Source organism: Melopsittacus undulatus, chromosome 11, assembly GCF_012275295.1.
Source record: "Melopsittacus undulatus isolate bMelUnd1 chromosome 11, bMelUnd1.mat.Z, whole genome shotgun sequence".
Lineage (NCBI taxonomy): Eukaryota > Metazoa > Chordata > Aves > Psittaciformes > Psittaculidae > Melopsittacus > Melopsittacus undulatus.
Window position 1 is genome coordinate 13,979,382 of NC_047537.1, and position 13,029 is coordinate 13,992,410.

Consider the following 13,029-nt stretch of genomic DNA (forward strand, 5'->3'; position numbering starts at 1 on the left):
TCTATTAAATCACGTAGAAGATTTATCTTAATAGAAATAAATCTTCTGCATGATTTACAAGAAGATAATTTCCAGGTTAAATATCTTCAGTCCTTCAAGATACTTTGAAACATATTTTAGAGGACATTTCAACTTAAAATAAGGTCTACTTTTAAGTTTCATTCATGAAAGTGATATGCAAACCAAAATTCCAAGGGCAGTACAGCCTGCTACCTCATATAGTCATATACTGTCTATGTTGTGTTCATAAAGGTCCCATGAATCCTCTAAACTGGTCAGGCAGCCACTTCTATGTAGTCTCCAGGGTAACCCAAATAACTTTGCCTAGATTGGCCTCAGTCACTTTTGATTATGTATTAGGATCTATAACATTTATTCATTTTCAAAAGGTCTGATTCTTAATTTATGACACATCAAAAACAGCATTCAATGACGGAGAGCTGGTTAGTAATCTTTTCCCTTTGTTTTCTTGCTACTGAGTATTATTCAAACCAAGCTAGTAGATGAAAATACTAAGTTCCTCGTAGGCTTTCCAAGATTATTAAATACATGTGTGAAATATTACATATTAATGTATTTACTGTATGCAAGTTATGCACATGTACATATGTGTGTATACACACACATGTACATGTACAAACGTACATAGACACACATGCACACACACAAAAATATACGCATATAAAGTTTCCAAAGCTATTTTTTCAGCACTAATCCAGTAACATGAAGATGTATATTACTGTTTCATCACTGATATGTAATCAAGGTCAAAAGTAGTCACTATTTTTGGAGTTCAATATCAGGATTTTGATAAGCATTTTACAGCTTAAGAGGACAGCACCGCCTGACTGCAGCCCTAGTTGAGTATCACCATATCTCTGAACCCATTCCCAGAGTCACATGTCAGATACCTGAGAAATTAATCTGTGGGATAAATAACCACCTGTGAAAAGTCTTTCTATCAAGTTCCTTTTGGAGGAAAATAGAAAGATGCCACATCAGCATGCAGCCTTTATACTATGTAGATAGCCCTGTTTGCATGTGTGCCACAGACATAAAAGCAGTAGAAAACATCCTTGCTCAGAAACCCTCTTACCTGACAAATAACTGTTCGGGTTTTTGGGGGCCCTACTTCCTACATTCATGATGCTTTTTTCCTGCCTCTGAAGCAGATCATCTTTTCTTAGGGAGTGTGTGGATTTCTCTAAGCATAGTCCAAACCATTACTGTCCAAAGATACAAACTTTATAAATAGTAGCTACCTTCTTTGAAAATAGCTTACATTCCAGTGTAAAGATATTACTCAGGTTTCACACAGGCTCCTTCCTATCTACTTTGCAGCATATGCAGAAGATGAAATCCTGAATTACAAAACATGGGCTACAAAAGCCCATGGGCTGCAATAGCTCCAAGATCTGAATCAGCAGAGAAACCAAGGTTGACCTACCAGCCTGGAGGCTGGAGGAGTTTGTAAGCTTACTGACTGCAGCAGATAACATTATTCCTGTAGGACAGACAACACCTCATCACCCATGGATTTTAGCTGATGTGATAAAAAGGGTGTGCAATGCTGTGGCAAGTACAGCAAACCTCCTCTGGCTGCGTCGTGCTGCAGGTCATACGTACACTTCAGCTGTGTCTAACAGGATGACTGTGAGGAGTTGTATCCTGAAGAACAGGATGGGCAACTGCTTTACCCTCTCTACCTGCCATGTCTTGCAGACACCTTGTAGTTCTGCCTTCTGTGTATCTGAGGTAGTCTGATAGGTGGATACTGTCTTCCTGAAGAGACTATGGCAATACCATATTATGCCCATTACAAAGCAGTGTTTTGCTGCAGCTAAGTCTTACAACAAAACAGCAAAGAGGAAAAACATATCTGGTCTGAGCCAGCTGAATATTCCCAAAATACAGCATATTCAGTATTTTCAATGTGGAGAGGGAACTGGTTCTTTTGCAAATGTGTTCTGCCTGTTAGAATTATTACCAAACCTTCATTAGATTGTGAGGGAAACAGGGTGATGGACTGAGAAATACAGACAATATTGTGTATGCGAATACTGGTGTGTAAACTGTCTTTGTGAGTAGAGTTGGTTTCTTCTGAAAAACTGTTAGTGACCATAATCTGAGTCCTAATTACACTGACTGTAAAGCAGGACAAGAGTAGAAAGCAAAGAGCAGGTTCTCTGCAAACTACTGGCTGGAAGATGAGTTACAGAGGTGTTGATAATTGCAAATGAGTGTCCTCAACTTACTCAACCATTTCCAATTTTACAAGTCCAGTAACAGGGCTCCAGTTCATACAGGAATACTCTGGGCCTTTGGGAGGGATGAAAGGTACAAATTTCAGCCTCACCGTCATATTAAGGTTTTTGTGCTTTTTGCCCTTTCCCTACATAATTTCTCTCTACACCCCACATTAATTATTCTTTTGAAATAGAACTTGTAGATTTAAGTCCTGTAAATATGGGGATAGTGCATGTGGAATATTTAATAATGTGCAGAGCGTAGTTGTGTGATTCCACCACAAGGTATACACATGTGCTCTGTGTACGTGTGCCTGCTGGGAATACACCTGTAACCTTGTACAGGACCTGAGGGCACAGAGCTGCAGCAGTCTTGCTGCTCTCAGGCTAAAAAAATCCAGCATGTTACTTTCTACTCTAAAATCCTGGGCTTGCTGAATTGCTGTCACAAGAGTATCCAGGCATTCCTTCAAATGGCTTCAGCTGGGATGACAGGGAAGGGAGCTAAAAAAGATTGGTGCAGGGTCTTCCCTGTTGAATGTGGAAGAAAAACACAATACCAAGATCTGTTTGTTTTAAAAACTAGAGAATTACAGCACATTTCACAAATGCCACAGTTTCCTATGTCTATCCTCCCAGATATTTTCATAACGAGGAGAGTAGCAGTGATTGAGAGAGCTGGATTCAGCTTGAATCCACAAAGACATCGTTGGAGAGCAGCTCTGGACTGAAAGACTGGCCAGGTGGTGCTGAGTGGCCAAGAGTTGAGTAGACAAGAGTCTTGTGACATGCTGGTATTCATTAGTCAGTACATTAATGACTTAAAGTAAGCTGTTTCATAACCTGTTAGCAGGCTCTACAGAGGATGGCAAGGGTATGTGGAGCGTTAGGAAGGATGTGAGGTTACATAAGGAGTGTGAGGACACGGGACCCATTGAGGCAGTACTGAATAGCTGTGCTGGCCTTTAACAGTATATAAATAGATCTGCAGGAGTGAGCTTTCCCTCAATCTGCTCCTGAGATTTCCTCAGTTCAAGACACTTTGGACACCCAGAGACACTTGTATATCTGCAGCAACGATTATCAGGCTGTATCACTTCTCATAATTATCTCATATAACAACAGACACACACACAGCTTCTTTAAGAAAGATGATATGCCTTCTCATGTGGCTTTTAGATATTCATTAAGGCAGTATCAGCTGGTTCCCCCAGCAGCCACCCTTTTTTTTCTTCTTCACTAGGTTTGTAGAATATGGCATCCTTTTAAAAACACTGTTTCAATCAGTGCGTTATAGCTACTGTTGTGTGCCCAGATTCTACTTACTATTAGCTTCCACCTTTTTCCCAGTACAGGCACCAGGTTTACTGGGCCACAGTTCCATGAAACACTTCTTAAAAATTAATATTCTACTGGGCAATTTCCATATCTCCAAACCCAAGGCTTTTAGTAAGAGCTCACACACCACAGCCATTAGTTCAGCTGTTACATCCCACGCCTTTTTGAAAATTTTGTGTAAATCCCATCTGGTCTTGGCCACTTGTTACTATTCATTTTGTCTATTTGGCAACAGGCAAAATGTACAGTCATCATCATCAGTTTATTAGCTGAACAGTTCTGGCATAGAAGTCAAGCTGTTTTTTCCCAACACCATTTTTTTCTTTACTGCTGCTACACAACATCCAAAGTAAGCAATATAATTTGCTCTTGTACAAGGAGACAGCAGATGTGTGAGACCAGATGTAAGTGGGAACAAACAATGTGTGTTATTCAAATTGCTCCTGTCTCTTCTGTTTTTTTTGCCAGAATTGCCTGGGGAAGAAAAGAGTGCCAAGATAAAAATGATGGTCTGTAAATCCATTTTTTTCTAGCTTGATTGCCTTAGGAAGGACAGAAGGAAGTAGAAGACCTGTCATTTGAGGGGAAATACCTCCACATCCCATGGGGTAATCGTAGAATCTTAGAATATAAATAGTTCTTGTCAATAACTTGCATAGAATAGGGATTGCTACCAACTTCACATCTGCTGAAATAACCTGAAGTTATGACCATATCATAAAACAACAAATTTAGGATACAGATCACCTTTCCCCCAAAATACACAATTTATATCATTGACCATCTTGCACTGTTCAGCAGTGAGATGAAAGATATCTTTAATGCCCATGTTCAGCAGTACAACAGAAGCTGTTCTTGACTGGGGGTAGTAGACAGCTGTGAAAAAAAAAGCTTGCAAATATATTTTTAGAAAGGAATGCCTCCAAGATTATCATTAATTCTACTTGGCCTTGGTGCAGTTTCAAATTCATGCTTGGTGATGAGGAAAATCAGCATACATGTTCATGTATTTTTAACCAGTTTAGATCAACTTTCTTTTACCTTTACATATAGTATCTTTCAAGTTTCATTAGAAAATTTTGTCTTTTAAAGACTGAGAAGATGAACTTTTAGTACATATTTTCAAAGCTCAATACATTTGTTTCTATCAAATGCAGGAACCCTAGCAGAGTTCAAAAACAAATTTAAAGAACATACTAAAAAAGACTGAAGAAGCAAAAGTGCTAAACAAGACACATCTCAACACTGCATATTGCAATGCTAGACTTGAAGGATCCTGTTACCTAAATAGTAGGCATCATGGACACAATCCAAAGCAAACAGGCAATGGGAACTCTGTAAATGCACCAAGAACATTCCCTAGATCAAGCCAACATGAAGCAATGACAACAATGCATCTGAAAATCCACCTCTTTCCGGATGGGGACCTGGGTCAATTCTATAAAGAGGTGATAAGACTTCATGGACTCTAAAGTTTTAATCATTTTCTAACCAATGTTTCTTCTGCCTTTAAATTAAAGAAAATGTAATGATAACAAATCTTTACCACCTCACCTCCTCTACAAAATAATCAAATAGTAAGAGCACTTACCCAAGCTGAGTAAGTCTTCCTGTGGCTTGAGGAATTCAGATCCCAAGCTGTCTTTCCTGTAGCTGTATGGCTCTCAGCAAGCTCACAGAATGTGCATAAGCCCATGTAGGAATGCATTAACATTCTCAGTATTCCTCCTGAAGTACTGTTCTCCAAGAGAAAAGAAAAAAAAGAAAGAGCAAGTCTACAGGAGTGTTTGGGACATAGGCAGAGAAGTAGGGTTACTGATTAGGAAACCCAGCTGTTTAGCTCTACATGTTCAACCTTATTCAGAGATGTCTGCATACTTCATAGCAGGCAACCACTGATTAAATAGCATAAATGGACACCTCCTTGCTGATCATACTACAGAGGTGTAGTTATCTCTCACTCTAGTTTACTTCTAACTCAGAACACTGAATTTTTCCTTCATGTCAGAGCACCTTCAAGAAAAATTATAATTTCATTCTCTGCTTTCCTCATTGTAACTGTCTTGTAATTGAGTGATAAAACTGCAGACTAAATTAATAACAATAAATGTGAAATTATGCCCAGGACAAAAAAAAATAATCCCATTTTTACACACAGAAATAGATTCTAAAATGACCATTACTACTTAGAAGAGATCACACAGATACAAAGCTATTCCTCAGAAAACATTAACTTCTATGCTTGGTAATGGTTCAAAAAGCAAAATCAATTGGTTTACATTACTAAGAAAAGAATGGAGCACAAAGAGAAACTTTCACAGGAGAAACTATTGCATGAGGCAGGAAAGGCTGTGGTGATCATGTACCCCAAAAGGAGAACAATGAACTGGGTAGGGCTTAGAGAAGGACAACAATAGTGAAAAAAGCAATGGGATCACTTCTGAATTAGGTATTACTAAGGAATAATAATCTTTTCCATGGGTGGAAAAGAGAGTAGATAGGAAACAATGTTCCACTGTAGTTTTTTCTAATTCATTTTTCAGATGGATGGCTCAGAAAAAATAAAAGTAGTTGTTCTTCATACATGCAATTAAACTACTGATGCATGATGTTGTAAATGCTAAATGCTTACAGAGGGGCAAAACTGACTGAATATATTAAAACCAATTTAAACTAAAGACGTAACATCAGAATTGGTGATTCCTTTAACCATTAGCTTTTGATGGCTTACTTTGGGTAAGCTTCACTATATGTGAACTCTGTTCTTATATTCTTTCCTGTACATCTGTCCTGGCCATGGCTGGGGACAGAACAATGGTTTGAGGGACAAAACATGGCTGTTCTTACATTTTTGTCTAATGGCTGTATGGGTTAGAATGGCCCATGTCAGATGAATGAATTATATCTAGATATCTCACTGAAAGAGAGGAAAGTTGGAGGAAGAAAGCAGCTGATTTTAAGAGTCTTCAGTCCCACCTATTTTGTTGTGTAAAGCAATTTTGTGCTTTCTCTGATTAATAACTCATATACTGAGACAAAGCAATAGAGAATAAAATCATGGGATGCAACTCATGTGACTAAAAATAGCCAACTGACACCATTTTAGACAGTCAAAATAGCCAACTGACACCAGTTTAGACAGTCCTGTATTTGACAACAGTAATTCTCAACTACATTGTATCCCCTAAAGTTCTTAGAAAATGCTAATTTTTGTCTGTTTGTATCCGCTCTTATGAACCCAACATAGCACCACTTAGACATCTACACTTTGAAAACACTTTTAGTTCTACTCACCACCACCTTCATAACTAATTTCCAGTAACTACCACCATTGCTAGTCCAACCAGGTCAAAGATGAGGCCATTGAGCCCAGGATAGAGTGAGATTATGAAAGAGATACTTAAGAGAAGATTTAATAAGAAGATGGTAGAAGACAGGAAAGACTGTGGTGATCAGGTGCAGGGCTCAGACAGACAGGCTCACTGTGACTGAACCTGTTTTACATGCAACCATTCCCTTTTATACCCTTTTCTGTTTACCTCCTCTTTGTTCCTTCCTGCCCCCTGCCCTTCCCCTGCACTTCCTCTTCTGGGTTTGTAAAGGTCTGCCAGCTCTTTCACTCACCCCAACCCTGAGATCTCCCTTGGTTTTATCAGTCATGAAGCTCAGGTTGATCCTCCTGGAAGTGGCACCTGTAGTTTCTTGATAACCTATAAGTTAGTGTCACTAGTGAAGTTTCTTTTTGTTGTCTCTGTGTTTGTTTTGTCAGATCTGTATCTGTATATATTGTTCTGGTTCACCCTTTTACCTCAGTTTCCCAACTGACATTTACTTGCCTGAATGCACATTCTCACAAGCTCAACATGCCTTCAAGTAGTGTGACTGACCGGCTTTGGTTCCCATCACCTCCTCCCTTACCATTTGTCAGTCAGATTTATGTCACACTATGTTCTTGTTCATGGCTTTCTCTTTCCTACTGTCCTTGTCATGTCAAAAAAGGTCCTTAACCAGGTACTTTTAAAGAAGCAGACATTCTCCTACCACATACACTTATAGAACAAGTCAAAGTTATTCTGGTTTGACATTCAGCCTGCACCATGACACCCTCTGCATAATAATGCAGTGGCACAGAAACCAAGCAGGCTGAGACCTTGAGTATGCCTGCAGGCCTCAAGTGTTGTAAACATACAGGTCAGGACTGCAAGCTTGTTCTGTGGTCCTTAAGCTAGCAGTTGTCTTTCTCTGACTCAAGCTTGCGGATTCTTCAGGCTTGTCATCGTTCAATAGAGTGGTATAAAGGCGTTTAATGAGAGAAAAATTCTGCCTTCCTAGTCTTCCTCAGCATGTGCAGATAAGCAGAAAGGACAGGATGGGATATATTAAAATCATAGGCCATAAAGATATAATTGTGCACAATTATAAAATAAATCATCTTGGAAGTCAGAAGCCAAGTGTTGCCTTATTTGTCATTATCAGAGCTGTCTTTGGGCTCTTCCAGCCTGGCACAGAGCAACGTGAAAAGAACAGGTCAGTGCAGCTGACTCCATACAACTTTAAACCAATCCTGTCTCTGATGAATTAGCACAGAGATTAGAGCTTCAACACATTTACCACTGAAGAGTAAAATATTATTGACCAAAAATAGAGTGCTTGAATGCTGTGTGGGCAGAAGGTTACATATAAAGAGCCACCGCTGAAAGGACCCTTATTCTTTGTTTCCTCAGCACCTCAGGGTAAGTCTCATCTGCTTGCTTCCTACTCTGACCATGACAATTCCACATCTTTGCAAAGAGGCAGAATATGCAGGGGCATTTTCTTCTCATTCTCCACTTCTAATTTTTCAGGTCATGCTTTACATGCAATAGCAAGGTTATACGACCCAAACCACTCCAATATAGAGGCACAAAGAGAAGAGCAATGACATGCCTTTCCTTGAAGGGGCCTTCTACAAACTTTGCTACCTCTGAAGTCCCATGAAAGGCACAGGAGAATTAACTCTGAAAGCAGTTGAAATTGACTGGGAAAATATATGTAATCCAGCTGATATTTTCCTAGATGTTAGATTTGTTTTCAGCAGGTGACAGCAATGTCAGGAGCATAAGATTTTCTGTGGGATTTGGTTCTAGCTCAAGAGTTGTAAAGCTCTGTGTACAATTCAGCTGCTGGGACAGACTACACAAAGTGTATAAATGTTTGATAGAGCATATGCTCAAGACAATGGACAGGTTTTGATTTAACTCTGTCATTTCTTTAACCATTCCACACAGATACTGAAAGCAGATTTCCTCCTGGGTTCTCTAAAGGTAAGGTTTTAACAAATAACACATAGTTTTGTTAATCCTGAGCAATGAGTAAAGCTCAGCCAGTCCATGGCAAGGGCAGGTGGCAAGAGACTGTGTTCCAGAACCAGGCTCACTGCAAAGAACATATGCTGTTTTAATCCATATGAGCATATTCACAGTTCTTGGTAGGAAATAGTCCACGTATTGGGAAAGAGAAGTGACAGATACTCAAGCTTAGCCAAGAGGATGTAAGAGACAGTGACAATAATGTCTTTATGTGGTGTAACCTGGGATTTATAGGTGATTAAAATCAATCCCTGCCACATGCACAGCTGCTGGAATCCTGAAACTGAGGTTGTTGTCAGAGAGGAGGCTCAAAGTACAGTTCAAGAAGGGTCTAAGCTTCTCCTGCCTAAAGTTTCCCCTGGGGTGAGGTCTAGAACATTATATGCTGACTTTGGCTTATCACACACATCCTGAAAACACAACAAAGTTCAGGACAATCTTGTCTCCTGTCTGATAGATAGATATGTTTGTGCACAAAAAGTCATCTTCACAGAGAAGTTAATAGGCACTATTACCTCCTAGTTTTTCTGGGGACGGTTAGTGATAGACTGGGAGAGTTCACCAGAGACACAGAAGGATCCTAATGCTAAAAACTGCTCAATGGAACTGGAGCTGAAAGAATAGAAGTACAAGTTATTCTTCCAGAGAATAGCTTATTCTCTGTTCATGAATGTGTAAAGATTTAAATTTTACACTGTCTCCTATTGAAGACATACGGTAGCTTAACAAACTGTGACTCTTGAGAAATATTCTGATAACCTATTGGCAGGTTCTGATGCTCTGCTTAACCTTTTCATGGACACTGAAATAAATTGTCTCCTTCTTTCATGTTGCTTCTCTTGAGCCACTTAGAAGCAGGATCATAGAGGCAAAAAAAAACGCTGGGCTGTATATACATGGAATAATAATTTCAAAGTTAAAGGTCCTGGATTCTGTGTTTTGAAATTCCTGGGCATTAAAGGCTCTTGAAAGACACAGCTCCTCTAAGTCCTGCAAGGTGCATACCCCACAGCAAGTAGGTTTTGCTGAGAGAGATCAGCACTCCTACAGCAATGCATCCAAAATCAGCATTACAAATACCTTCAGATTCCTTTCATCATTTCCTTGATTAAAACCACTCTATGCTGATTAAGTCAGTACTGTGATGCCTAGGAAGGATACATCTGAGTTGTTCTATTCTGTCCCATTAACTTATTTAATAGCACAGTGTATCAAACTTATTTAATACCACAGTGTATCAAACAGCCCATGATGTATCAGGAATTTGGAGTTTGTTATTTAATGGATTTTTTTAGCCTGTATATTACCTTGCCTGGGGAAGAACATTTTGGTAATGTTAGTTCCTGCCTATATCATTTCTGCCTCTGTTATTTCCAAATGCTCTTGAATTACCTACACCAGTCCACCTGAATGTAGCAATCAATAGCATCTATTTCTGTCGAAGAATTTTGAATTTTTACTGGATACTGGTACCCATGGCAGGTGGGTTGACTAGATGATCTTAAGGTTCTTTCCAACCCTAACTATTCTATGATTCTATATGTAACATTATGTTGAGCATAAAGCAGTTTTCTGTAATATTTCTGCTACACAAATCCCTAGCTGAATGCCTGCTCCGTCTTGGTACACATTTATTGTCTTTAAATGATTTATAACCGATATTACTCCATATAATATTTAAAGTTAAAATGAACCTTGCTATTTAAATTCTTTGAAATATTATATCAGGTACTTTTTTACCTAGATAATGCTATGCCTTTAATAATTACCTTCACCATACATTATACTCCTTTATTAGCTAATCTTGTCACTGAGCTGAAAAGATGTTTTGATCTGAAAAGATGTTTTATATTTGGTTCATATGATAAACAGGTTTGGCTTTAGACAGATGATGATGGACCCTCACTATTTGTTCCAGCACCAAACAGAAAATAGCTGAGCTTTCCTTGCTTGGTATTAAAATATAGAAAACAGAAGGATTCCAAGAATACTTCCACTTAGAAATTATGTGTAAGAGCCAATGTGCTTATCTTATTTATGTCAAGGAAACAATCTATCTAAGCGGTTAGTGTACATGGCTTTGAGAAGTATGTGACTGTGCAGCTGTGTGAATAGCAAATGAAGATACAGCAGGAGAGGCTTTGAAAGACTTCTAGCTTGATATTCTCTCTGCCTTCACTTCTGCACACAGGTGTACTTTTTAAGGTGAATGCCTTCAAAGGCAATTTTTGGTTTTTAGACATCTCTGTCTACAAAAGGAACTTTCTATATTAGGACTTCTTCAGATACTTAAAATTAAGGCAGAAGTTAAGTGCCTGACATTGATTAATCTTCCTTTTAGTCATTGAACATACTCATTTTCTGGATAAATATAAATTAAAAATGCACAGGTTCTCTGAAACCTTTCTGAATTTCTCTAGAGCAACTCCAGCCATGAGTTCTGATGCAGAGATGGCTGTTTTTGGAGAAGCGGCTCCCTATTTACGGAAGACTGAGAAGGAGAGAATTGAAGCCCAGAACCGCCCATTTGATGCTAAGACAGCCTGTTTTGTAGTGGATGAAAAGCAAATGTATGTTAAAGCTACTATACAAAGTAGAGAAGGTGGCAAAGTCACAGTTAAAACATATGATGATACAGTAAGTGATACCAACAGCTACTCAGACATGACCATCTAGTTCAGGCAGTTCCCTCACTTAGATTTCTTCTCCTGTTGTTCTCTTCTGCTTTTGTCAGACTGTGACTGTAACAGATGACCAGGTCTTTCCCATGAACCCTCCCAAGTATGATAAAATTGAGGACATGGCCATGATGACCCACCTCCATGAACCCGCTGTGCTGTACAACCTCAAAGAGCGTTACGCAGCCTGGATGATCTACGTAAGTACCAGCAGCAGTCTTCCTCTGGGTAGCTGGGAGGAACTGCTCTGCCAGGCTAAGTGGAAACCACCGTGCTGTCTCCCTTCCTCACAGACCTACTCGGGTCTCTTCTGTGTCACTGTCAACCCCTACAAGTGGCTGCCAGTGTACAGCCCGGAGGTGGTGGCTGGCTACCGAGGCAAGAAGCGCCAGGAGGCCCCTCCACACATCTTCTCCATCTCTGACAATGCCTATCAGTCCATGCTGATTGGTGAGTCATTTGGCAAGAATGGGAAAATACTGATATGCACAGGATTACTGCTTGGTCAAGAAACATTTGACAGTCCAGGCATCTTAGGTGGTACTCTACTCAGTGCCTGTATGGCAACAGCTCCCATAGTCAGAGTCACAGAATCACAGACTGGTTGAGGTTGGAAGGGACCTCTGGAGATCATCTTAGTCAATCCCCTTGTTAGGCAGATTCACCTAAAGCATGTGGCATGGGATGAGTTTTGAATATCCCCAGAGAAGGAAGCTCTACAACTTCTCTGGCAGCCTGTTACAGTGCTTTGTCTTCCTCATATTCAGATGGAACATTCAGCGTTTCAGTCTGTGCCTGCTGTCCCTTATCCTATTACTGGACAAGAGTCTGGTACCATCCTCTTGACTCTCACCCTTAAAATGTTTGCATGCATTGATAAGATCCCCTCTCAGTCATCTCTTCTCCAAGCTAAACAGGCCCAGGTCTCTCAGCCTTTCCTCAAAAGAGAGATGTTCCAGTTCCCTAATCAGCTTTGATTAGGGATCACTGGGCCCTCTCCAATAGTTCCTTGTGTTTCTTGAACTAGGAAGCCCAGAACTCCAGATGCAGCCTCACCAAGGCAGACTGAAGTCTTATGGAACAACTAAAGATTAGACTGCTTGTGGCATTTTAATGACCTCTGTGCTCTCTGGAAAGGCAGTAGCCAGCTGCCTGGCTTTGTGCCCACTCTCCTAGTGAGGAATTTAAAGAAACAGTAAAGAAGCAACACAGAAGAGAATCTGATTCTGATTACAAAAATATTTAAGCCAAGGTCTATACATAAAAGAAAACAAACAGTGAGGAGGAAGCCTTGTAAAGAACCATCCCTCCTTGGAAAAAAAAAAATCTGCATGGAGATTAATGCACAGTTTACCTTCTCTCGTTACAAAGTGATAAATACAGTGACAATACAGTTATTTCACTTGAAATCAGTCAGTT

The 13,029-nt window shown here is 39.7% G+C and overlaps 1 protein-coding gene across 1 annotated transcript in view; it reads left to right on the forward strand.

The window, feature by feature from the left end:
- Window positions 1-11,365: 11,365 nt before the first annotated feature.
- LOC101878209 (myosin-1B-like) overlaps window positions 11,366-13,029 on the forward strand; it is a 28,222-nt gene continuing 26,558 nt past the window's right edge. Inside the window, exons 1-3 of the mRNA XM_034067713.1 lie at window positions 11,366-11,569; window positions 11,667-11,810; window positions 11,904-12,060. Coding sequence (XP_033923604.1) covers window positions 11,366-11,569; window positions 11,667-11,810; window positions 11,904-12,060 — 505 coding nt within the window. The remainder of the gene's footprint in view (window positions 11,570-11,666; window positions 11,811-11,903; window positions 12,061-13,029) is intronic.